Source organism: Porites lutea, chromosome 2, assembly GCF_958299795.1.
Source record: "Porites lutea chromosome 2, jaPorLute2.1, whole genome shotgun sequence".
Lineage (NCBI taxonomy): Eukaryota > Metazoa > Cnidaria > Anthozoa > Scleractinia > Poritidae > Porites > Porites lutea.
The window spans coordinates 50,966,879-50,994,308 of NC_133202.1; the positions used below are offsets into that span (position 1 = coordinate 50,966,879).

At 38.8% G+C, this 27,430-nt stretch overlaps 1 protein-coding gene across 1 annotated transcript in view; it reads right to left on the reverse strand.

Annotated features, from left to right (window-relative positions):
• LOC140926372 (alpha-1,6-mannosylglycoprotein 6-beta-N-acetylglucosaminyltransferase A-like) overlaps positions 1 to 21,431 on the reverse strand; it is a 28,460-nt gene extending 7,029 nt beyond the window's left edge. Inside the window, exons 1-8 of the mRNA XM_073376124.1 lie at positions 21,285 to 21,431; positions 14,604 to 14,737; positions 10,023 to 10,121; positions 9,368 to 9,439; positions 8,809 to 8,970; positions 7,072 to 7,235; positions 2,254 to 2,388; positions 553 to 689 (exon numbers count right to left, since the gene is read on the reverse strand). Coding sequence (XP_073232225.1) covers positions 553 to 689; positions 2,254 to 2,388; positions 7,072 to 7,235; positions 8,809 to 8,970; positions 9,368 to 9,439; positions 10,023 to 10,121; positions 14,604 to 14,737; positions 21,285 to 21,396 — 1,015 coding nt within the window. The 5' untranslated portion in view covers positions 21,397 to 21,431. The remainder of the gene's footprint in view (positions 1 to 552; positions 690 to 2,253; positions 2,389 to 7,071; positions 7,236 to 8,808; positions 8,971 to 9,367; positions 9,440 to 10,022; positions 10,122 to 14,603; positions 14,738 to 21,284) is intronic.
• Between the last annotated feature and the right edge of the window lie 5,999 nt (positions 21,432 to 27,430).

Below are 27,430 nucleotides of genomic sequence, written 5' to 3' on the forward strand. Positions count from 1 at the left end.
AGCAGTTTCTCGCGTTGCTCCTTATTCCCATTTTTTAAATAGAGGTTCTAAAGTTACTTACCGGGGAAGCCTAGGCAAGACGCTCATTAGTAAACCTATACCGAATTAGTCTGCAGGAAGGCACTTTTTCCCTAGGTTATAACAATGGGTGACGTCACAGACTCGACCTTATCCATATCAATGATTTACCTATACATATACTTATACCTATATCTATACCTATACACCAAAACGGCGTATAATAACATGGTATAACACTGTCGATTTTTAAAATGTTATGAATGAAGATGTAGGGGGAAATTAAAAAGGCGCTTTAGAAAACCTAAACGCTTGAAACAGCGTATCAAGAAGGATTTTAACATGTATTTTGTTAAAAAAAAATCACAAAATTGAGAAGTTAAGTCAAAATTTACGGTACGTGGAGTTCTAGGTACAATAAACCAGCTGAGACGAACGCCTTTAACAAATTAAAGGAATTATCAAATCAGCAACGCAACGTTACGTTGACGTCATAGAAATGCTGAGCTTAAAAATCTTGTGTCTTTTGCTTACGAAACATAGTCATTATCTGTCGAAGATGTACATCCTGTCCTCCCCAACTACTTTTGAGCGATTTATGAAGAACTTTATACTCGGGGCAGTTGAATTCTGCGTCTGTACCAAATGAGTCCAAAATCCTTAAATTACACCTGACAAATAAAAACAAGGATCAGTTAAGTTAATTTATTGATAAATCAATTGCATGCATGGTAATCTCTAATATAAAGCATACTATAAAAGAAAGGACACAAGCTGACATGCATTATACATTGTTTATTACAGTTTAAGTAATTTTAAGATGAACTTTCTTTAAAATGCTTAAAGAAGAGCAGTCAACAGAAATCAATAGACCTTTTTAGTTTGTATGTCTTGTTTTCCCATTACAGAACAAGTGATGCTACCTCAGAGATCATACTGTTCCTTTAACAAATAGACGGCAATTTTCCATGGCCTACACTGTCATGGACCATAGAAATGACGACATAAAACGTTCAAAACTCAAGTGGAACCACGAGCCGCTGGCGAGTGGTTTCACTGCAAAGTTTTGAACATTTTATGGCGTCATTTCTATGGTCTATAAGAGTGTAGACCATGTGAAATATTGTGGTCGATTTGGTTTTTACAATAACATTTATTCTTAGTTTCCTGCGAACAAAACAACCGGCACTGCGTGACATGTTACGTCATTTTCATGGTCTATAATTCCATAGACCATAGCTCTCGACCAATCAGCGCTCGAGGATTCGCTCAGTTATCTTAAAAGTTAAATTTCACCCTATTGACCTGTCTATAAGTAAGTCTATCAATAGGTACCTACTCTGCATACGTCTTTTTCATCAAATCCTCGGTAATTTTTTGAAGGAAATCATCTTATTTCAAGATTTTTTTCGTGGTAACGAGTGGTAACGTTTATAACGGGTTTGAGTAACCATGACCACGACAAAAACGAGAAAATAAAAAAAAAGTAATGAGCAATTAAACAAAAACTGTAGTGCAGCACTTTTTTTGGTATATATTTTCTTTCACTGCACGCCAAACATTGCTAAACCTGATAGGAATAGCAATTAAGGCGATCGTCGCTTTAATCTCTATAGGCCTCGTTTACAAATGTGTGTGCAGAAAAGTTGTCCCGGGTGAAGAATCACCCGCTTACCCGAGAAACTTGGGTGAGCCATCTTTCCATAAAATTCCTTACAAAACGCGTTGAACCGTTTACATGGGAAACAAAAAGTTTTCTCGGCAAGAAAGGTGACCCAACTAGTCGGGTAACCCTTTAGTGATGGTAGGGTCACCCTCCTAGGCGGGCCAACTTTTCCACTTTGGTTCTCCCAGCCGGGCCAACTTGCACTTCCTGTGCTAAACTACCAAACTAAGCGTAATATAATCATTTAATAAGAAATTTTTTTTTTCTAGAAACTGCAAATATTTAAAAACAAGGCTGTCAATACTCTGCGGGTGCCATGGTGAGGTCATTGTTGACGTTCGACGTTCTCAGGAAAGCTCGGTCATAGCCTGAATAGTTTTTAAATTATTCAACTTCTTCGTGAAGTAGGGAGGGGTGGGGACTGAAAAACCCTCTCCTGGGTCTGAATAGGGTAAATAATAATAATAATAATAATAATAATAATAATAATAATAATAATAATAATAATAATAATAATAATAAAAACTACCATGCTGTTTTATAGCACTAAGAAAATCTCCTGATTATACCTAAAGTGTGACCTTGATGCTCCAAGTTTGTTATCAAGGCAAGTCGTACCAATATAATCAGTATAAATCAAATCGAAAGGCTTATGTACAAGCCGAGTTGCGCACAGTCTTTTTTTGGCATTTGCATCAAGCAATCTGAAAGAAAAAAAAAAAGAAGATGAATAATATAGAATGCCGGGCGGGCAGCCATTCACAGAGTTCAATAATTATAACTCAGAGAGTTTTAGTAAATGTAATTGTTTAGGATTTTGTATTATTTGTATTACAGTTAAGTTTGCACGTATTTCTGTGATTGACAGTTCAACATTAGAGTCCCCGGATGTTAAAAAAGTTTCGTGGGTTTGTTGGACAAAAAATAAAGTTGTGGTGACTTCATTTTGAATTTGTTGAAGTGGATTCTTCGCGGACATTGAGTGGAAACCGAAGGAAAAAAACACTACCATGGCCCTTCGAGTAGGATTTTGAAACAGAAAGTGGATTAAAAGCTGGAATTTTAGAGGGAAACAATTTTCAAATCATCTTTGGATCAGGTTTGTGGAGCATTGGGTAGCGTTTGTTGTTGTTCTGCTTTTTTGGCAAGGTGACATGAATTTGTCTGAGGAAATTTCGTGGTTTTTGAGTAGAAAATCAGTGTAAACATGTCAGATAAAGAAGAAGGTTCAGCTGGGGAAGTGGAAAATTTGAAAGCTGGAAAACGTAAGTTGAAAGCGTCGATAACAAGCCAGCTAAATGAATTAGAAACTGGAAATTGGAACGTTTGGAAGGACTTTATGAAAAAACCATGTAAATCTTGGAAGAGTTACGGGCATTGTATCAGCAAGAGAAAAACCTAGATATGCAGGTGAAAGTCGGGGATGAAGCGGACCAGTTAAAAAAAAAAAAAAAAAAAAAAAAAAATGAAAGCGAAGCTAACGCCGCTCGTCGTGTGTTCTTTATTTTCCACGAAACACCTTGCCGGTGAGTACACATGTTCATTCAGTTAGTTTACTTAATTCTAACACCAAATTGACTAACAAAAATGGTGAAAGTGGGGTAGGAAACTTAGAAACAGTTCGCATCCCAACATTTAGTGGGAGCAAAACTGAATTTCAGGACTGAAATGCAGCATTCACGAGTTGCGTGAATGCAATTGCAACTGTGTTGTCTGCTCAGTTCAAAATGTTAAGACTGGAGGCATGTTTGTCAGGTAAAGCATTAGAAACGATTGAAAGTTTAGGATATTCTGAGGCTGCGAATGAAGCGGTGAAAGTGACGAGATTAGTGAGGAAATATGGAGGAAAATAGACGGGAAATCCGGTGCCATGTAGAACAGTTGCTTGAAATGAAACCTTTAAGAGAAGAAAAGGCCTAAGAATTGGAAAAGTTTGCAAACGTAGTGGAGCGGGCAGTAATCATCAATTTGCAGGAGAACAATAGAGAGGCGGTTTTAGAAGAAAGAACACTTTACACAATTATTCAATAGATAAACTGCCTGAGAAACTAATGGCTCAATACTATCGATGGGTTAAGGAAAATCAGAAGGTTTAGTCCGTAATATACTTAAAGATTGGACCATAACAGATTCTGAATATCAGATGCAAGCCACAGAACTTAAACACGGTTTGAAGTCAGGAAACCCCCCTTGACAGTCATGCCAATCAGGCGGGAGAAGGGGTAGATCTTATGGAACTAACCAAGTTGATGGTAAGAAGAAAGAGGCTTACGTGGTGTATGGTGAAAGTCACGCCATCTGGAGAGCAGAGTGTGTAATATCAACGGATGTAAGGATAGGCATAACCTACTGTTACATGGAGACCAAACAGGAAACCTATCTAAGCCTTGTTCACAGGGAACTCAGCCTCAATCAGCCCAAATTCAGTGAGCCGGAACAAACCAACAAAGCCAGGAAATCCAAACAGCTCTCATAAATGGCACTCAAAGGAGCGGAAACACCAAGGGGGGGATGAAAAAAACCAGTCCGGGAGATATCCTTTTCCGGATATATGATGACGTCACTGATAATTGCATCCTGGACCTTCAAAATCAACAATTTGGTAAATTTTAATCATTTCCAGTAGCTCTCGACCAAATTTACTTTGTTTTGGTTTAGATCTCAACCAATCACAACGCACGATACCTATATCCAAAAAAGGATATCTCCCGGACTGAACACCAATTCAATTTCGCTCAAGATACTAAAGGAAAAAAAGATGGCGCTACGAACTGTTCGTGTAATTCTGAAGCATGGTAAGAAGCGCTTACTCGTAAATGTTTTTTTTTTAGGTGAGGGTAGGATGCCACATACGTGGATGAAGATGTAGTTGAAGAACTCGGTGTCAAAGGGGAGATTAATAGTTAATAACTGTAAACGTCACCAACAATTAGCAAGTTAGTTTTCCCTCAATGATATTAAACATTAGATTAGAGAGTGTAGATGGACGAGTGCACACCGAGATTGATGCACAGACTTCGGAAAAGATTTGTGGTGGCATGAAAGCTGTTGATTGCATTTTGGTCGAGAGAAAGGGCCTGTGGAGCCATTTGCAGGACATACCACTTTCGAAGCTGGCCAGAAGGGGAAGGATTGATGTGTTGCTTGGGACAGATAACTATCATTTGAATTACCCCAAGAAAGAAGTGATTAGTGGAGTCTGAGATTGACATTGCAGATAAGCAGAGCACACGAGATTCTCATGGGTAAAGCCACCTTTTAGGTGGACAGGGCAAATGTCTGCGTTTGGGTTCAAGGATAGAGCCGAAACTACAAACAGTTTGTCTCCCACCGGGTGGAAAAATTACGACGCTTCAAGTCCAAATCAGTGAGGGTACATTCCAACTACACTTAACCCTGCTGATAAGGGAACCAGGGGAGCCTTTGTTCAATTGTCAATATGGGACGACTGCTGGTTGCGTGGACCCTTGTTTCTACATGAGGGTGAAGAGGAGTCGTAGCCAGAAAGGAAGTAAGGAAAAGCTCCAGAAGCTTACAAGGAAGTTAAATCAGTGAAAAGAGGACGGATCGAGGCAGTGTATCCAGGACAGGATGGACTAATCAGAATGGTAGACGAGAGGACTGGTAGAAGTGTGAAGCGCAGACCAATTACGGGACTCTCACCGTTGGAAGTTGAAAGGCTCTCAATGAGCACACTTGTGACGCTAGTCATTTATGCTTTCTCATAGACTTTGAACAGTTTCTGGAAACACTTGAATTGTGTTCTTTCATTTTGGTTTCTAGTTTCATTGAACTAGCATTGGATTTCTTTACTTATCACACACTTGACGATTTCGACATTGCTGATCCTAGCAGTACGCAGGACGCATGCCAAACATGAACCTTCTTCTGGCCCAGCTCGTCTCGAGTCCTTCGTAGCTCAGAGGTCAGAGCATCCGACCGGTGTAAGTTCAATTCCTATCGAGAACTCTATCTTTGTCTTGTGCTCGTGACATGTTAATTACATAATTTCTTATTAGAATCTATTATTTTTTTTCTTTAATTTTCAGCACTCCGATCGGTCTGGATATTCCCTTTCTTATAGCAAACGTTAGTTATAATTAACACGAAGTTCAATCTTTTTTCTTTTTTAAAAATTCCTACTCGCTAGAACTCAAATGCCGGAGATTGTTTTTAAACTCAAGTTCTAAAAGAAAACCCTTGTTTCCATTGTTTTCATTTAGCACTTGAGTTTAAAAAGAAACTCACGCATTTGATTTTTAGCGAGTTAGGGATTTTACAGTACTTATTTTCTTTTGTATTTTGAGAAAGGGAGATACTTAAGGTGATTCCATAGTAAAAGAACCTAACATACATTTTAGCTAAAACTTGGTACACTGATGTAACAAGTCAAGAAGATGATAAAAAAGTAATAAAAAGTGGAGGTCACCGTGCTCGTTTTGACGTCACAATGCTGACAAATACGGCTATTTAGGACCCTTTTACAAAAACCGCGGGCAGCGCAAAACTAGACAAAAAGGAGAAATTTTTTCGATGATGCATGTGACATCACACAGAATTTGACTTTAATGTATTGTTTATCCGCTTACGTACCAGAAAAATGCCTTTTAATGCCCTTGTTTTTACTTTACGCTCCAAAGTAGAATTAAATTGGACGCGCGCTTTTCGACCTGTGATGGCTCAATCCGTACAATTTAGTAAAATTGCCAAAAAACTGAACATAGATTTGTGCCAATTTTTTTCTCATCGAAAGGAAGCACTGTCCTTATTAAAATCATGAAATAAAAAATGGGGGTCACCGTACTCGTTTTTGCGGTAGAGCTGCAGAAAGTGTGCACCAAACGCATTTTCTCCGATTTTTGAGAGAGGACTGGGGCGAGTTTCAAAATAGAATGTATGTGAAAGGGGGAACTGAAAGTATTAAAAAATCCGTTTTTACAGAATTTACATCGAGATATCACATTTAGGACACAATGTGATAAAGAAAGTGTTTAAATGAAAATCAAAGTGAGTAAGCACAAGTTAAACATCCACTATCGAGGTTCTCCGAGAGGAGGTCGAACTCAGCCACACGCGTACTGCTTACGTTATGCACATTCCCAACACACTGAGTCTCACCTCGGCAAGAAACAACAGCAAGCAAAAATTCCAATAGCGTTTCTTTTCAGTCAACTCCATTTTAATAATATTACTTCACATGCTCTTTTTTACGGCGGCCATCTTGTTATGCGCAGTAAGAGATGCGCAGTGCAAAACTAGGGAATCACCTTAATTAGAATATCTTCACAATATAGCTAGCAACACTACGGAATTCTAGTAACCGAACCATTAATTTTAGCTTAGCCCATCGGTCGTTTTACTTTTTTATGCTCAATGTGCTGAAGTACCTGTTTATTGTATCTTGCTCTGCTGATAAAGTGATGTTATGTCCAAGGACGTACATTGAAGCTATCAGATCACTCCACTGCACCATCTCCCCTAGAGACACCCCATCATACGCTTTTTCCAGCCATTTTGTAAAGAACGCAAAGGCTCCCATGAATAGCAAAATCTAGCCAAAGAACCGGTAATATAAGAGGAGTTGGAATAAACCTTCTGTTTGTCTTTCTTTAGAATAAAGCTTAGATAATTCTTGTAAGTCAATATCGAAAAAAAATTGTTCAACCTCAAACATGGATGCTGATAATATCTGGTAACAACCTGATCCAAGGCAAATATTTTTCCCACGAAAAAGATATTGCTGAGAAAATTTTAATGGGCCGAGAGAGACGAAAATTCTAGATTTCAGTGGCATTCAAGAGTTTTGGAGTTATTTTTATATTAATTTCAATTCGATTTTTTTGTATTTTCGGGAGTGAGGTTTTGCACATTCCACTCAGATCTGGCTATCAATTGCCTTCTCTGAGCGTTTCATCTCTACCTTTGTAAATAGATTAATGTATTCAAAAACAACCTTAGCACGCGAAACATTAGAACTCTGGTAACTCGAACTCTCAGGGGAGACGAAAAGCGGTTTGAGTTAGCGGGGAAATGGAGTTATCGGGGTAAATTTCAGTGAAATGTTTGATCAAGGGACAGGAAATGTAGTTCGAGTTAGCGGGGAATTCGAGTTATCCGAGTTCAAGAGTTCAAGTTATCGAGGTTCTACTGTAGTTAGGATTCTATGATTCGTTTGATTATTTTATTATTATGTATCACGGTATTCATGACAGTTGTAACATAGGATATGTATCTTTATCTTTTGTGCAATAAAGAACATTATTATCATCATTATTATTATTATTACAGTCCAACCTGCACGTGCGACCAAATCTCGTATGCGACCACCTCCCATAAGCGACCGCCTATCCGAAGCACCAAAATTTTCCCATTCAAAGCCTTACAGTTGGAACCTCTACTAAACGACCACCTTTTGTAAGCGACCACCTGATGCATTCTCTAATCTTTAATTTCGCTGTGTGCACTATGTTAATTAGAATATACTAAGAACTTTAGTGACAACATAGAACTTCACATACCCCAACTTAGATAAAGCATGCAATAAATTGTCTTCCATAAAGTAGTTGTGCCTGGACTTCTTCTCAGAGGAGACCCCCTGCGGTTCAATTCTTGTAAACGACCACCTCCCGTAAGCGACCACTCAGTCTTTGCATTTTGGGTGGTCGGTTACGGGAGGTTCTACTGTATTAATATTATTATTATTATCATTATTATTATTATTATTATTATTATTATTATTAAACTCAAAAAACGTTGTCCAAGAATAAGCAAATGAATAAAAATCATATATGTCCTCGCTATTGGTACATATTTAAAACCACTCCATTCAGTCTAAAATATTTTTTTAAAGAAATATAGGGAAGGCTTTCGTCGTTGTTCCTGACGTAGCGTGCAAAGGCCCGAACTTTTTTCGATATCTATGATTTTCTGTAATAATAATGAAGATAAAGATAACAGAACTGATAATGACAATGACAACGATAATGCGATGACGATGACGACGACGTCGATGATCAGGATGATGATGATTAAAATGACAAAGATAATGAATACAAAAACCAATGTGAATCAAACACCTCTTTAAAGCGTGCACTAGAAGGTTTCACTTTATTTGTCAAACATACGTTTTTTCTCTGTCGATTTCCAAAGCTTGGTTTTTGCTGTTCAAGCCTCTCAGCTGCAGCCCTCCATTCTGGCCAAAGTCTTGTAATACGGTCTCTCATGAACTGGTATTTACTTTCGTTCAATTTGTGCATCAATCCTGTGAGATCGTCCCGGACATGAAGCTGTGAAGTAAAGGTTATCTATTTTAGTTTCTTACCTGGTCGAAGTGGAATGATGCAATCTCCTGCCATCTAATCAGGAAAGAAAAGCCACTAGCACGCTTTTTTTTTCAGGAAAATGATCAGGCAGTTAAAAGACGCTAGTTTTTACACCACTTGACCGGGTCTTTCGTAAAAGCAAAGCATCAATTCTATGTTTATTTTTTTGACGTTTTGTACGTTCAGGTTTTCTTCTTGGAATAAAGAAGTTTAAGACAAATTTTCCTGACTGTCATACCGACTCTCGTTGCGGTTCTAAGAAATAAAACATGAAGTTAAAAGAGCGTTCATACTGCACTGGCAAAGGGATCACTGGTAACTGTTTTTAAGACCGAAGTAAATGATTATTAAATCTCCAAACCAGTTTATTACTGTGCTTTTTAAAAGGGTAGAAATGTCTTCGCCAAGGTAACGTTGGACACCATTTCTCCACCTTAAAAAGTAAGAAAAAAGAATTTGAAAACGAAAATTAAATAAAGCCACCGGACCATTCAATATATTAAGAAGCCTCACTATTTTTCAAAAGGTTTGGCTGACAATGAAGGGATACCCTAAAGTAAAGCGGATACATCTTATCTTCTGGGAGAAGCACTCGGGCGCATGTTTTTCATTTCTTTGCTTCAAATTTCTTCCCAGCAGAGGAACAGAAGCAATAATGGATCCCTTATCATTAAATTCAAATTGTTCTCGCAGTTTGCAGCACTGTAAGGCACTTTTCTTATAAGAGGGCCTCTAAACTTCGGAGAATTCATCACAGGCTCTCGAAGACTCTATAATCTCATTTCCTGCATAACCGAAGTCTGTCTGAACTAGGGGAGCTAGAACAAGATGCTAGGCCTATGACAATTATCTTCCAAACTTTGCAACCTGTCCTCATAGAATAATATGCATGTGTAACGTCGATGTATCACCCACCCCATAGTAGTGTAGCCCAGCTACAAATTTAGGTGAACGGCCATTAAAGGAATGCGAGGCACAATTTGTACATTACAAAAATCACTTTTACATTAAATCACCTCACTGAAATAGATCAGCAGATTGCAGTTATCCTTTGGATCTACACCATGCTGGTTTACGTAACATTCTCTGTTTTTTGACCATATTTGTTTCATCCACTATAGATAAAGACAAAAATAGAAGGAGAAAGTTTGGTGACTCTTATATTGTAGCTTTCGCCTAGATTTGTTAAGTAGACTGGTAAACCACTTAGACATAAGAGGACGGTTAGATTTAGAATGTGGCTGCTCATTCCGTAAACTTGCAATAGGCCATTTGTACGATGGAATAGAATAGAATAGAATAGAATAGGATAGTTCTTTATTTAAACACGGTACAGTTCATCAGGAGTATGGCGTCATGTTTTTAAATAGTAAACCCCAAATACATTTCGTGTTTCTTTTCATATTTAAATGTGGAAATTCCAGCCAGGATTAAAACAGCAGAAAATCTAATTTGCACAAGAAAGCAGAAAACTGAAGCATTCTGGTAGAAGTAGTAAAATGTCTTCATCGAGCAAATGGCCAGTTGGACGCTTATGCACATGCTTCTGAATGTATATGAACTGTGTACTACTGACTGATCATGGAAGGCTGGGCTTATAAATTATAACCGCTTATCGAATGATTGTAAAACCACACATATTTAAAATGCGCATTATTTAGCTTTGGGAAAAATATATGAACGTAGTCGCTTTACTAAGCGAAAGTATATGCTGCCATGACAACTTTGGTGCCCTTATCAGTGAGCTCGTTGTGAGCCAACGGCCAGCAAGCAACTGATGGTGTGGAGCCTTAAGGGCACTGGTGGAAAAACTCAAACCTGGTGGCTATCTACTTCATCCTGCTTTATCTCCAGTCGCCTTGACCATGTCTTTCCGCTTGGCACAGATAACTCAAGACGAGAGAGTGACGCTGAAGACGCTGCGAAACATTTCCTCGCCTTCATCCGATTCTAGAGCAAGTTAATCCACAACCATCCCCCAATCTTTTAAGCCCTGTGGCAATGCGAGAGTGAAGAAGTAGCAGGTGGAGGTTTACTGGAAGGTGTAGTCTCAGAACCTGGACACCAGCGGCCCATGACATTAGGGTCGCTTTGTACTGAACCGAGGCAGCAGTGGAGTTTGAACCCCCCTTGGTGTTTGAGGAGAAGTCCTCTTTAGGATATCTCTCTATTAACTTCCATGGCCTAAAAAAGGGATTAGACAAGTTGCCCTAAACATGCGCGTCTTCGCCTTACCCAGGCCTGCTTACCCGGGCAGGAGGAGATGCAGTTTATGCCGTCGAAATTTCAAAATAAAATATCATTGACTACCGAGTCATGGTATGCGTTTAAGCTCACAGACAGCACCAAAGCTGATAACCTGGTAGACAGACAACAATTGTCGTAACAGATCTCGGCAGGTACAACATTCTTACCCAGTATTGGAAGGTCAGCTGACGATATTCACAGTATTCAAATCTGGTTACAAGTTTTTCTGGATTGGTCGTTACAGTGAAGAACTTCGTGAAGTAGGAATGGAATTTTCTGTTAGAATACATCTGATCAACTTTATAAAAACCTTCTCAAAGGATTCAATGATGGCCTCATACTACGACACCGTAATCAGTGCATACGCGCTGACAATGACGACACAGAAAGCACTGGCAGCAAGCACTGGCATCTAATCGATTATGTTATCGTTAGCAGAAGAGATGGGCTGTGCAGCGCAGACTGCTGGATTGACCGGACTCATCATTTCAAAACTCAACACGTCACATCCTGCCCAGGCGGCGCCCACATGCGAAAAATACTAAAAGAGTGGTTTTATGTCAGAAAGCTAGAAAGGCATTCGGTTCGAGAGAGATACGGTATACCATACTGCATTCCCTCAACTTGGCAGAAATACACGCAAACATAAAAACTGGTTTGATGAGAACAATGAGGAAATCCAAAAGTTGCTTGACGAGAAACGCCACACTTCACATCAACAAGATAGCAGCTCTGCTTCCTATAAAGCAGCCTAATATTCCACCAAAAAAGGTGCAATCCAAGCTCAGAGAGACACAGGACTCCTGGCTCAGCAAAATCGCAGGTGGGATTCAATATCATGCTGACAACAATAACACTTAAAGCTTCTCTGATGCCCTGAAGACTTCTATTAGCCCCAATCCCCTGGAACATGACGGTGAAGGGACAGCTCTGGTCACTGATAAGAATTCCATCCTGGAAATATGGCTCAAGTTTTTAACGGTGTCCTAACTATGCCCTTTTAATTTCTATCAATTTTGAAGCCATATTTATGCTTGTATGCCTCAAGTAGAGATCACCAAATCCTTATCAAAGCCTCCAGTAAAATCGGACTTTTAGAAAGTGATCATAATCCACCCCAGCTAAAGTCCTCAAGGCAGGAGGGCTAGTCTCATTACAAAAACTAGCCGAACATTTTCAGTCCTTTTGACAGAAGGAAGTCAAGGCCTCTGTTGAAATCTCTACAAGATAAAGGGTAATGTACAGTCATGCGATAATCACTGAGGGATTTTTCACCTAATAATCGCTGACAAGATCGTTTTAAGGGTCTTCTTCAACTGCCTTATTCAGCACTTGGAGGACGGCCACCTCCCAGAAAGTCACTGTGGCGTATGAAGGGCCGTGGAACTGTGGACATGGTGTTTTGCTGTGGACACGGTTACTCCAGGAAAAGCGTCAAGAACAGAATAAAGATCCTTACATAACAATTGTAGATCTGACAAAAGCCTTTGACACTGTTAGCTGCGAGGGCCTGTGGAGGATCATGGGAACGTTTGGCTATCTAGATAAGTTCATAAGCATGGTGCGTAAGTTTCACGACGGCATGCTCTCTTGAGTACGAGACTAACTTCAGACTAGTCTGAAGAATTTTCATTCACTAACTGAGAAAAGCAAGCCTTAGGATGTGTCCTTGCCCCCAAACTCTTCAACATGATGTTCACAGTCATGTTGACGGAGCCGTCTACACCCACAATGTCGAAGAAAAAAAGTCATAGTGGTATCTATATGGAAACCTATACAACTTGCGTAGGCTACAGGTATAACTGATCAAGGCCAACGAAGTTACAGTGCGTCACTTCCTGTTCGCATATGACTGTGCGCTTAACACTGCCACCGAAACCTATAAGCAATTGAGCATCGATTGTTTTTCTACTGCTTGCGATAACCTTGGGGGGTACAACCAGTGCCAAAGAAACTGACGTTCTACACCAGTCTGCCACACAGACGACGCGTGTGGTATACCAGCCAACACTATCAAAGAGGAAATTTCCAAGACCGTTGACAGAGGTTGACGTACCTAGTCAGTACACTTTCCAGCTCTGCCCAAATGGAAGACGAGGTCAATTCACGCATTGCCAAGTTCAGCTCAGTTTACGGACGACTTAGTGACACGGTTTGGCAAAAGAGAGGCAGCTGAAAAAACGCACGTGCAAGGCAGCGGTGCTGTCCTCATTACTGTATGCCTGTGAAACATGCTCATTATACGAGCGCCACGTCCAAGAGATTAACCAATTTTACCATAACTGCCTAAGAAAACAGTTGAAGGTAACCTGTGCGACGAAGTCCCTAACACTGAGTTCTTCTTCTACCTCGCACGCCATGCACTCTGCTCTAGAGAGCCCAGGCTAGGTGGGCTTGCTATCAAAGCACGATGGGACACACTCTTCCCCAAAAAGATTATTCTTAGGCGAATTAGTCAAGGAGAAACGTTCCCAGGGTGGACAGAAGAAGCGCTACGAGGACTGTCTCAAACAGTCGCTGGACATTTGGTTTTGCTGTAAAACCTGGAAGACTCTGGCACTTGACCTACCAACCTGGCGTAGAATAATTAATAAAGTCGCTGTCCTATTCGAGCAGAAGAGCAGAAGCTCAGAGCAAACTTCAGCTGTGCAAGCACAAAGTCATCTCCTTGCCATCTGCCCAAGAAATTCACCAGTGTCCAGAATGCGACAGAGCAGTCCGCACCCGTATTGGATAGTCTAGCCACAGCTCCACACTGCATCAGTCCTTTCGCCTCGTGCCATCATCGATAGAAATTGATGAACAGCAACATATACCTCAGTTAAGACAATTTGGGGTGCGTTGGATTGATCGTATTCCGGAATAAGAATAGACAGATATTGCGACAATTTCAAAGGTTATTGATAACATTTTTTATCATTACTCTAACATTTTTTTAATCATTATGATTATGACTATGATTATTATACTAAGGACGGTGTATGCCAGCATATCATATTCATCTGGAAAAGAAATTATTAATTCTGTTAAATTAAAAAGTAAGATTACGGCCGCACGATACAGCACCCTAATCCAGTGTATTTCCTGCATGACTCAAAAAATGTTGCCGGTGAAAAAGGTTGGCGTTTCAAAGCGAGATGTCGGGCTATTTTTTTTCTTTACTTAATTTTGATTTGTTTTTCGCCTCACTGCTTCAAGAACCAGTTTAGATCAATGGATCTGCAAATTGATGGATCGGTAGTAAATAACACATCCTGCTCCTAACAGACTCTTTTACCTCTCCTAAACATTTTTTGGCTCGTTTTACAGAATTGGTTAAAGGCACCTTTTACCATATATAGTGTAGTTACCTCAATTTTGTATTTACAAAGTGGATACAACCAGTCATCAGGTATAGAGCAGTTATTTAGCGGAACCTGTGCCCTGTTCTGAAACAGTTTTGGTAGGTTGTTTGTTCTTTCATTGGGAACAAAGCCGATTTCTTCTGCAAACAAAAGAGAATAATGACTGAGGTCTGGTGCTACTTCTTTAAGAGTTCAAGACAATTTCAATATTCAATTTTAGCACAACAACACAACACAAGACTTGAAGCTATTTGTACTTTCTCATCAATATAATTTTCCCTCTCGCCTTTTTATATCCTATGCATTTCTTTTTACGCCTTTCCCACTATCTGAACGCCCCAAGGAAGACAATAACGGATTTACTCCGATCTTCCTGGCGTTGATCTTGTGGCTTCGTCACGTGTTCCTTCCCCACGAATGATGGAAGGAACGCGTGACCAAACCCGACGAACTTCTGACTGGGATGCAAACCCTATTTTTGCTCAAACAGGGTCTTCTTTTTGGTGGGCATTGTCATGCTAATTTGTAGTGTAATTGATATACAAGCTAAATCGAAGAATCACCAAACGTTGTGTTTAATAACAATATAATATCAGTAAGGCCAAGGCCAAAAGTCGAACTTTTCATGAGACGAACCAAACTTAGTGCGTTAAGTTCATGAAAAGTTCGACGTCTTGATCGGTTAAGTTCGTCTGAATGAGTTTGGAACGTCCAACACGTTCTGCTTCTGCCTCAGACGGATAGAACGTCTGAAGATCATCTTCGGGACAAACGTCGATCTTCACTGTTTTCACATGCGACGAACTAAATGAATAAATTAGTAAGTTTGTGTGATATTTATACGTATATTTAGCCACGTTCGGGAGAAAATATATTACTGAACACCCGCTGGCCGGCTTTCTTTTTTGTCTGGTTCATTTGATTGGTTCGACACGTCGTAAGTCCGACATCTGACCCAACAGACAGTCTTAACTTAATTAAGGTCGACCCAAATAAGAGTTTGCTGCGTTTTATGAAAAGCTCGACATTTGTTGGCCTAGGTTCAACTTTCGTAATCTCTGATTGCTTATAATAATAATCATCTTTATTGAGGAAACTTTTTCATAAAAGATATGGTTTTCAAAAGGGACCTGAAAACTAGATATATATTATAAAAACAAAAAAAAAAAGCTATAAAATTACAAAAGGATTAAAAAGATACAAAAAATGCATAAAAAATTAAAATTAAGTATCAGTAAAAATTAAACGTAAGTAGCTATATTTATAAAAACTTAAAAACATTTCGTTTAAAACTATTTACATTCCTTGAGTCTTTGATCGTCTGACTGAGGGAGTTAAAATTGGAAACGGCATGATATTGTGTTCTTTGCTTCCCCCAATTTCTTTTGACACGTGGTAATCTAAAGTTGCCTTTGTTACGTGTATTATGCCTATGAAGTACGTCTTGTCTAATCAAGTCCATATCGTGATTAATTAGGCCATTGATGCATTTGTATACGTGTACACACCTTCTTTGAAATCGCCTTTTCTCTAGAGGCAGCCACTTGAGAACGGCTAATGCCTCAGTGGAGCCGAGTACAATGGTCTATTTAAAATAACTTTAGCGGCCTTATTTTGGAAAACTTGCAAACTAGACATAAGGGTAATATTATGTTTATCGCGCCATACTAGATCAGCATATTTAAAAAGGGGCATAACAAGACTTTTATAGAAAAGTAGACGCGCCCTGAAAGGCAATAAATGCTTTATACGCTTGAGAAGCCCAAGCCTCTGATTGATTTTCCCAGTTAGGTGTTCAATATGATCAGTCCATGTGAAATCCGAAGATATATGTATACCGAGGTATTTAAAGCTGTGAACATTACTTATACTATGATCTAAAACTGAAACAGTCAAATCTACTTTGCTTTCGCGTTTCCTATTACTACCGATAAGCGTGCATTTAGTTTTGTCCAAATTTAAAGTCAGTTTGTAATCATGAAGCCATTTCGCCACACCCAGTAGATCGTTATTTAACTTATCACTCAACTCCTTTGAGGATGTACCATAGCAATAAATTGCAGTGTCGTCTGCATAAAGTGACGCGTAGCAGGAGTTATGCTCATTTGGCAAGTTATTTATGTAAATCAGAAACAACAGAGGCCCTAGAATGCTACCCTGTGGCACCCCATGCGTGACTGGAAGTTCCTCAGATAACTCATTTCCACATGATGTGCGCTGTTGTCTACCAGTTAAGTAAGAACGGAACCAATGAAGAGCTGTTTCAGAAAGGCCGATCTCGGATAGCTTGCATAACATTATTTGATGGTCTACCGTGTCAAATGCCTTGGTTACATCGATGAACACGGCCCCGCAAAGCTTTCCTTGTTCCATGTTTAAGAGCACTTCATCAGCAAATGAGGTTAAAGCTGTTGTAGTTGAGAAACCCTTCCTGAAACCAAATTGCTTGTTGGACAGTAATTATTGAAATATTGATTAAATGATTGAATATGTTAAGCATAGATTGGGATGGTAAAAGCAGTTAGCTGCAAAAAGAAACGCTGTCTCCTACTTTGCATGAATTTTAATTGCATTGTGATCATTTGGTATTATTCCAAATGACTTCCATAAGAAGTAAAAAATTCTGTACGTTTGAATTCGACTAAAACGAAAATATATTTCTAATCAAACTTTGAATTTTCAATACCCGTGATAGATTATTTAATAAAAACGTTGTAAATGACTCAAATTATTCGTTTTTAGAAGAATTAGCTACTATTTCATCATTTGGCGATAAGACCATTTCCCTTTTAATGTTTACGACAACTACCGCGTACGTGCCGTGACAGCTTGTCACGCGCTCCGGTCACGCGCCGGGCCCCAGGGCTTCAGGTCTGAATTAGGGTATCAAATGGGGTAGGGAAAATCACAGATTTTGGTCTGAAATAGGGTAACGCTTTCAGGAAGCGTACCGCACACCCCCTCCGAATTTTTCTGGAAGAACCCCCCGGAATTTATGGTCGTAACCTCCCACGCAGGTATTTTTAGGGGAGCTCGTTTTTCATCCCTCTCCATGCAAATGAGTCTTGTGCTGAGCATGCGATTTATTTTCGGCGATGATTGAAATGACGTGCCATGTAAACCACTTTTTCAATATCTGATAATGATGTCTTTGGAATCGAGGCCCTTAAATTTTCGTGTATTTATATACGCGTATAGCCTTCGAACAGCAGACGTCGTATTTCCGGTCGTCGCTTTTCTCTCCACTACTATTTCCCGGACGGAGAGAAGCGACTACCGGAGATGCGTCTTCTAGTCGCTATAACATACGCACTAGATCAATTCAGAAACAAATAAAAAGTATTGACATCGATAGTAGGAAGTAAAAAATCTTTAGCGAGTAAATCATGTTTCTTGTAGAATTAATCGCCTCCTCATTTCTCGATCTAATCTCCAAGCAGGCGAGGCCTGTCAATGCCGCTGTAAGCGCCTTCTTAAGATGACTATTAGATAAGTTTGCAGGTAAATTAATAATGCTATGAATTTCTAACTCACAGAAACACGGCCGACACACCTAGTGTTCTGTTACATTTCACAATTTGCACTTAGGAGTCATGGTAGAACATCATGGCATTATCAAAAACCTACTCATTTACGATGACTTAGCTAAGTTAGCGGGTGAATTAATAATGCCATGGATTTCTAACTCACAGAAACACGGGCGACACACTTTGTGTTCTGTTGCATCTCACAATTTGCACTTAATTAGGAGTCACATAACATCATGACATTATCAAAAACCTACTCGCTTAAGATGACTTTTAGATAAGTTTGCAGGTAAATTATTAATGCCATGAATTTCTAACTCACAGAAACACGGGCGACACACCTAATGCTCTGTTGCATTTCACAATTTGCACTTAGGAGTAACAGAACATCATGGTATTATCAAAAACCTACTCGCTTAAGATGACTTTTAAATAAGTTTGCAGGTAAATTAATAATGCTATGAATTTCTAACTGACAGAAACACGAGCGACACACCTAGTGTTCTGTTGCATTTCACAATTTGCACTTAGAAGTCACAGAACATCATGGCATTATCAAAAACCTACTCGCTTAAGATGACTTTTAGATAAGTTTGTAGGTAAATTAATAATGCTATGAATTTCTAACTGACAGAAACACGGGCGACACACCTAGTGTATTGCTGCTTTTCGCAATTTGCACAAATTTTAGGATCGTATTTTTACCCCCATACAAACACTGTAATTTTTCCAGAACCGTAATGTGGTACTATCACAGAGCCTGGGTTACTTGCAGTTTAAGACGATATTACGGCGCTAAACAAAGACCGCAGGCAATCGCATGCCTAAAAAGCGGGCTCAATTTACACTCGACTCCGTGTCACCGCTACAGATCAGTAGCATTGCATCGGCCGGTCGCAAAAGGCAAAATCTCGCTCAGCCTTGAAGCATTTAAGTTTGAAACGGAAAATATATTTTTAAAAAGATAATTCGTACTTCCGTTTTATTTCCTGATCATTGCTTTCCGTGGGTGGATTCCTCGTGCTGAAATTTGGCAAAAGATTATCTGGAACGCAAAAACTTGAAATTTTTGCAAGGCGTACAATTTACTATGAGCAAAAGCTTTATTTTAATTTTATAATGAAAAGGGTTGTATTTTCATCTGCTTTTTACTATCCTGTTCACGTTCTGACCTTTCAAAAATTACTACTGTCGGTAGTAGCATATGACAAGGTTGACACTTTATCGGATTACGCTTTTCGGCCAGAAATTAATTTACTAATTAAATTTCCACAGCAGGAAATTCTCTGGTCACCTTTTGAAAACAAAGCGTCCGTAGCAACTAAGAAATCATGCTGGTCGCAAAAAAAAATTCGCTTGCGGCAAAAAACAAAATGGCAAGTCAGTTTCTGAAATTGTTCAAAACGAATAGGAATACGCCATGCACTCTTTTTATTTTATAAGGATATATTTTATAAGGATATCGAGGCTGAGATTTGCGAAAATTTAAGAATATTTTAAGAATAAACTCCAGGCAGAGATTTTGAAAAGGATATTGTTTTCGGGTGTTAGTGTATGTTGAAAGTCTCTAAATATCGTACTAATATACCTTTTTAACTGATTCCTTTTTCAAAAACAGACTGTCAAGGAACTTTACACATTGTCATGTCTTCCAAGAGATGATTGAGTGATCATCCTTTACTTTTGTCAGACCTTATTTAGGCCTGTTTCAAACGTCGTGCTACTGCCGTGCTAAGCTGGCTCGACTGTAGCTCGACTGCAGAACGACACTAGGACGACTTGGTTTGAGACGTCAAATTTAATTCAGTCCAATAGAACGGCAATTGCCGAAAACAAAACACAAAAATAAAGAAACTGTTTAGCAAACTTTTAAATGTATTCTAATGTATTTATAATTTACAAATTGAGTTCGGCACGGCAGTAGCGCGACGTTTAAAACAAAGTTTAGTAACGTGCACTTGATGATGGGAAGATTTACTAACGTGATGATAGTTAGATGATTTTGAAAAAGACGTTGGAAATTTCCATCATCTTTTTTTTTATTTATTTTGGCAAATGACGTTGGTAATTTCCATGGTCATTTGGCATTGCGTGAAAAATGCAACAAGAGACTTGTAAATTGTTTGAAAAACTTATAGTTTTTACCATATATTTCTACTTGTGGCAATAAAATACAATAACCTCTAAGTTCTTGCCACTTCTAGCAGGAAAGAAAATATGGTATTTTTTAAAAAAAGTTTCCATCCTTATGTTCAAAGCAAGAAACTTGCTTGTTGTGACATGTCTAATTTGGCAAAGAATGGAAAAAATAGCGTGCATTTTGTTCTTTTGTTGACAGTCATACTGCTAACTCGGTAATATTAGGTATGAATTACCTTATTTTTACCAGATGTTCATGTTTTTCTACAATTTTAGCCTCTAATCATCTAATTTGTGCCATAATTCCCAGTAGTAGATTATCTCACTTGGCTATAGAACGCGTTTAGATGGGGTCAGTGGATTTAAATAGGCGTTAGAACTTGTCGTACATAGAGACGATTGTTCACGTTTTAGGGGTGTAGAATGGTAAATTCGAGATTTTGAAAGACTGCGAGACCTTGGTTTTAAAATTCGAGCTCGAGACTTTACTTCTGAAAAATCTGAGCCCGAGATTCTAATCGCTGAAAATTTTGAATGCGAGAAAATGGTACAGATAAAGCTATATAAAATGAGTGAAAACGCCACTGGAAGCTAGCGAAAGCCTACCCGTATACTGCTTTATTTTGTTTTACTGTCTTGTTCGATAAGCTGTACCCTGGACTGTACGAGTCAAATTTTTCAGAGTACATAAGTAAAGACAATACAGAAAGAAAAAGCGACAAATCCGAGACTTGATCCGAGACCCGTCAGCCAAAAATAATTCGAAACTCCGAGAGGCAAAACCTGGCCGAAAACGACACTTCGAGACCCATTAAAAACACTTCCGAGATTTCGAGATCGGGCCAAAATTTTTCGAGGCCCACGTTATTCGAGGTACCACTCTATACCCTTCGCTTTGGCTCTCGATCAGGGATATGCCAAAAGATTGTTTTAAAGATCCAACTCTATAGCTTTAACAAGGGCCGAGCCCAGACTCTGTATAGAAGAACAAAGAATTAATGGACATGTTCAACAAATTTACCTGTTACTGATCTATCTTCCAGTTTGTAGACAAAAATTCCACATTGTATCAGGAGGTACATGACTAAAATCCATACTGCCAGATTGGCAATCAGACGTCTTCTACTTCTCATTTTATCTTTTTAAATTTGTTGCTGCCCAAAACAAGTTATTCGAATATGGAGTCAAATTTAAATTCAAGGCTTCGCAAAATACTTTTAAATCATGGTTGATTTAGGGATGTTGGACCGCACGCCAGTGGCCGTCTCAGAAGACGCTAGAACTATATTCAATTCAATTCAATTCAATTTTTATTTACACTTTTATAAAAATATTTACATTATATATAGTAAGGTAGGAATACACTAATAAAGGAGGAGAAGAAGAAGGAAAAAAAATAAAATTTATGGCTTAGATAGAAGTGTACGGTGGTCAGAGGCGCTTAGCTTTCGAGCTTAATAAGTAATTCTGGTTTTTTAAGACTGACCGGTAGATGAAGCTTTCTGTTTAAGAGAGCTGCACATAATCAGTTCAAGTTTAATAAGGGATAGAAAAACAAAAAAGAACGGTAAATGTTGTTTTTTATTAGTTTTCTAAATCTGGAATTTTTAGGGGGAAAATACTTCTGACGGTACGGTATCAGTCGTCTCAGCATCATGTAAACTTGGCTTAAGAAGAGGCTTTAGTTTTCTTGAAGTTGATAGGCATTTGATTGCAAGGAACCAAATATCCTACGTTCGTTTTTTTTTTTTTTTAAAGATTAAGAACCCCAGGTGCCCCAACCTTGTTATCACAAACCGTGAGCCACAGTACACTTCTCTGCTAATTTGTCATCATGATCATTATCATCGCAGTCAGTCAGTCGGTTCGACGAAGGCTGTTCTAGCGTTCAGTACAGTTTAATAATTCTTCTTCGGTTGGGATCGATGTCCCTCCATTTCATGTTTCTCTTTCAGCAACATCTTTGAACCTTAATCAAGGCCTCCCATGGTTATGCATTCCCAATTCCCAAACAGAGTTGAGAGTGTAACAGCTTCTTTGATAGTCTGTTATTATTTATCCTATGCACGTGACCCAGCCATCTGACATGTCTGAGATTATTCTCAATGAGAATATCAGCCATTGATGATAGTCCTGTTCTGCAGCAAATTTCCCCATTCGTGACCTTGTCCTTCCTGGATGTCAGTGTTCATTCGCTGCGTTCATTATGACTCTTATATACCTCATCATATAAGCATGGAGCTTCTTCATTTGACTCTGATTCCACGCTGACTGCTCCAACTTGGTTTTCCAAGTAAATACGTTGTAGGAGCGGCTCCCCCATTCTATTCTTTGATTAATACTAGGTAAAATCACTTAGGTTATGAAGGGAGGGTCTCAGCTCCTCAGGGAATGTTCGTTTGAACGTATTCAGCAATAAGAAAAAATCTTCAAATCTAGTTAAAATACACAATTACTTCTCTGATAACTTTAAAGACACAGGCATTTAAAAAAACCCGCCTTTGTGGTCGTTTTTTCTCCTCGCCATGTCAATGTCCATTACAAGTCAAACGGAAGAGATGAGAAAGTTGAAAAAATATACGTGCAATTCACGCCCACTATACTGACGAAAGCCTCATCTCCAGCTTTAGCTAACACACAAGCTTGTACATGCAGAGAAATACTCGCCTGATCTTACTGAACTGGAGATAGTCAGAGAGGATATTACATGCCCGCACGTGGATAAGAATTTGATCTTCGAGTGTTCAAGTCGATATCTCACTCATTCGCGATATCGACTTGAACGCGAGAAGATTAAAATTCGTATCCACAAGAGGACATGTAATATTCTGTTTATTATTAGACATTGACGAATTACCATGGGAACGATTTCTTGGACTAATCGTTGAATGATCAGTCTACATGTCATAAAACATAGATCTTACGCACAATTTTAATTTGGATTAGAGAAAATAAGTAGGGTTTATCTGTATTCTGAATGTTATAGCAATAAGACATACGAAATTTCATTAAAAAAGGCAACGTAATTGTCCTTTAAAACGTGCAAATAATTTATCGAAAAAAATCAGGCGAAGGATAAAACGCCTAGCTCATGTGCCGTGGATAAATATATGTGCAAAATTTTAAAAATATTAACGTGCACCAAGAAGTTCAAGATCTTGTTTTAGTTGCCGAGGTATGGTGTGTTACCTTTTTCTTTTTTTTTTTTTTTTGGCAATTTTCTCACTTTATTATGTGCTTGAATAAAAATGCACAATATTAAAAGACCTGAATTATTCAGGTTCACCTTCACATTCAGCATCAACAGTTAACTCTTGGCTTCCACTGCTGCCGTCACTTTCAATTATATATAGCTTTTTTTCGCTTTCGGCCCCCGTTCTGGACTTGTGATTGCATTTTTAGTTGGTGCCAGATTGAAATTGAAAACACCTCCAGTGACATAATTTCCTTGAAACATTGTTTCGAGTGTGTTTTCAGCGGCTGAAGTCGATGAATGTGCCTCAGTAAAATGACTTTGTACGAGATTATGCTGTACTGCTGGCAGTACAGCATTCGTCGTTCAGATGATGTGGACGACAAAATCTTCAAAATGTTCTCCATTTGTCTTTCTCTTAACGAGCTGTAATTATTAATTGATTGTCGATTTTTATGGCCAGTTATTTGAACGATCTGATTCGGTAGCACATCATTATCTTGTAGTTTTTGAAGTAGTGTGTTTTCCTTCCACTGTGATTTGTTTTCACAGAGATTCACGCCGTTTCGGTCATTTCTTTCATTAAGCTGTTGAGCTTGTTAACGCCCATTGGCTGAGATTTAAACCATTTTGAGCCTTCTGACTTTAATTCGCCTTCAGTCTTGAAGTAATTTACTGCCAAGTAGAACGGTGAGTCTGGCTTCAACATGTTTTCTGGGCGCTTATCTTTGTAGGCTTTGTATAAAACCTGAACGGGTTCTCGTTCAGCTGACTCGGCGGTTTTGTTTTGATACATACGCGGCTTCACTTTACGCTGATTCCTCGGGTTTTTTTCCAGTTGTAGTCCTTGTTTGCCGTTCACAAGAGTTTTCAAGGTATTATTTTTTTTCCCCTCTCTGATTTAAGAACGACGTCTCCCCATCGCAGTTCTCTCTGCTCTTTGCATCCACGTAAACGAAAATGTAGTGTGTTGTTCAACCAAACAGTGCTTACAAGAGCTTGTGGTGAACCATCCTCGGAGACCCAGGGGCAGTTAGTCGCGTCGATAAAATGTTCGTGGTGAAAGTTTACTGTACGATCGAGACGAGCCCCTGGGCACTTACTCTTACCGAACCAGTTCCAGAAGCGTTTGAATTGCTTGCTTCTGATTGGCCAGAAAAATTTTTTTCTGGCCAATCAGCAAAGAGAAGCTGCCGGGTGACTCTCGTGTTTTCTTACACGACGTAGTTTTCCTCAGCAATCGCCATAATTGCGTAGCGCGTTCAACGGGGAAAGTTCCTCGAGGAAAGTTTCAGAACAAAATGTAAACAACCCGCAAAAATTACAACCTTTAGCGCGGCTACAAGAAACAAACACTCTCCGATGAATTTTTAGGGCGGATCGTTCCAAGGTATCGTATATTTTTATTGCTGATACGATACGCGATGCATGACTTTCACTCCACACCTTAATTCGCTCATATTGTCTAGTATACAACGCCAAGCCTACATTTTAGACGCCCAAGTTCGTTGCACGACCTCTGAAACTTCTACAGCGTGAAAATCTCCGTTGCACGGGCCACTCAACTACGTCGATTGATCGTGGGAATTGCTGGCTTGCTGCACTGCACGCACCTTCTTGATTTCGCGCCAAACTCCCCTTACCGTACGTAATTTAAATACAGCCGTTGTGTTTAGTTCGAAATCTCGGTCCGGTTATGTGTTGAATCCTGACTTGTTAAGTGAGGTCGATTTTTGCAGGCTGTGTGGGTTTGTTTTTACGGATAAGCGAAGAAAAAAAAAGAAAGGTGAGTTTGCGAAAATGTTTGACAGTGGTTGGTGTGAAAGTTTTGTAGGGCGATAAACACGCAGTGTGTGACACGAGTAGGTATAGAGTTGAGAAATCGTTGAAGGGTGGGATGTCTATATAGATATTTTTGTAGTCACTAAAACTTTTCAAGAAGTGAACGCCCTTAAGGAAATTCCAGGGAGAAGAGACCAAGGAATAGGGACACTTTCCAAAGATCCAACTTCAGCTCTTGATTTCAAGGACCTGGGTTTCTGGCTTACTAAACCGCATAAGAGAACCTGGGTTAATCTTCGCTGTGATTAGAATTATGGCTAATATGGTAGAAATGAATTTTTATTATAAGATATCTTTTAACAAATACATGTATAAAAGTAATTTCACTTAATATGTGATTTTTGCCAAACTATTTATCTATGATTGGCTTGATGTTTCCCCTTACTGACCCCCTCAAACACATCCACAGTGCCATTGTTTTAACTCCCTTGCAATTGATGGTACAAGATTGGACTTACTTTGAAAGAATAATGCTGCAATATTAACAGTTTCTCCTTTGGTTCATTTGTTTGATATTTCATAACTTCCCTGTCATAATTCTCCTCATCTGACAATAATATTCTTCATTGATAATTATTTTTAAATCTTTAAACACCCTCTTCAGAAAGGAAAAATCTTCATTGCATGGTCACCATTCCACACAGTGTCTCTAAAATACTTTCCAGGGAACATAATTTATCACAATTATCAATTATTGTTTCCTTTATACAAGACAATCAGAGAATACAAATTCTAGAATACAAGCAGTGAAGATTTGATTCTTGAAATTCCTGTCTCAGATCATCTTGATTCTCTTTAAGCAGACTAACAGTCATTGGCACTGATGTCGCAACATAAGTGGTTTGGAATGATTCTGCTGTTTTCATTACTGTCATCAAAAAAGGAAGAAATTTTTTCTCTTCTGCAGGTTGTACACTTAAAAATATCTAAAAGAAGAAAGATTCTTAGAATTATTGAAAACAGTAAGTGACAATTACAGCACAGTTCCCTTTCTTCCAGAGAGTGTTGGAAAAGTTGGAAAAGTGTATGTTATGTGTAGGTATACCATATTTACTTGTGTATAATGTGCACCCCAATATAATGCACACTCCATTTTTCTAGACAGTTTTCAAATAATAGTATACTTTTTGGCCACCTAGTATAACAAACCCTTTGGGACAGAAAGAATCACCAACAAACACCCCAGTGTAAACGTTTATGAACAAATTAAAATAAAATAAAATATTACAGCTCCCTAGTATTTACATAACTCAAGCAGTATTATAAAAATTATAAAAATAAAATTAATGTAATGGCATCTGTATTATGGGATGTTTTCCATTTATAATATGTAAATGTTCAATTGGACTATTATCTTAAGCAGTCACAAGGCTTACTTCATCAGCTTTCAATTGTCAATAAATGGTGACAAAAAACATGATAATTCTTGTGAAGTGTCTGTCAGCTTTTAGACATAAGATTACTGAGCATCCTTGAATAAAAGCCAGATCTACTGTCCTGAGGGTCCTGAAGGGGGGATATCAATCCCATTGAAACTGTTTAACCCTCCATTTGTTACATTTTTTCCCATTCTCAGTGATAGAATCCCCCTGCATACCAGTGACTTAAACCCCATTTTCTTAGAGCAACAACATCCCATTCTACCCCTTCAGAACTCCCCACAATGAATTCAGTGTAGCACCCTTACTAGTAAACAAATCAGCATACTTACTAATGAACAGCAGTATGTACCTGCAACCGGATTCTTCTGGTAGAACTCCTTAGAGAACATTGCCCTGAATTTCTTGTCCCCCAGTTAATGATTCCGGGCTTCCGTACAACAAAGAAAACGCTCCCTATCCATTCAATATTTCTCGATCTTTCGTTTTGCTTTCCCCTAAGTAAGCGGCCTGAATTCCTAGTGACCTCGCTTAAGTTACCAGGTCCTCAACAATTGACATGAGAGGTGAAATCACTATGACCAATAGATTGCCAGGGAATTCATAACCTTTAGCATCTAACGGTTTTTTAAACCCTCTAGCTTATAGGCAACATTTGGAAGGTTAGACTCTTCTACCAATTGCCCCAAAACATCTCTTCTTTCCACAATCTTCTCAATAATAAATCTTTGCTTCGCTTTGAACTGTACCACA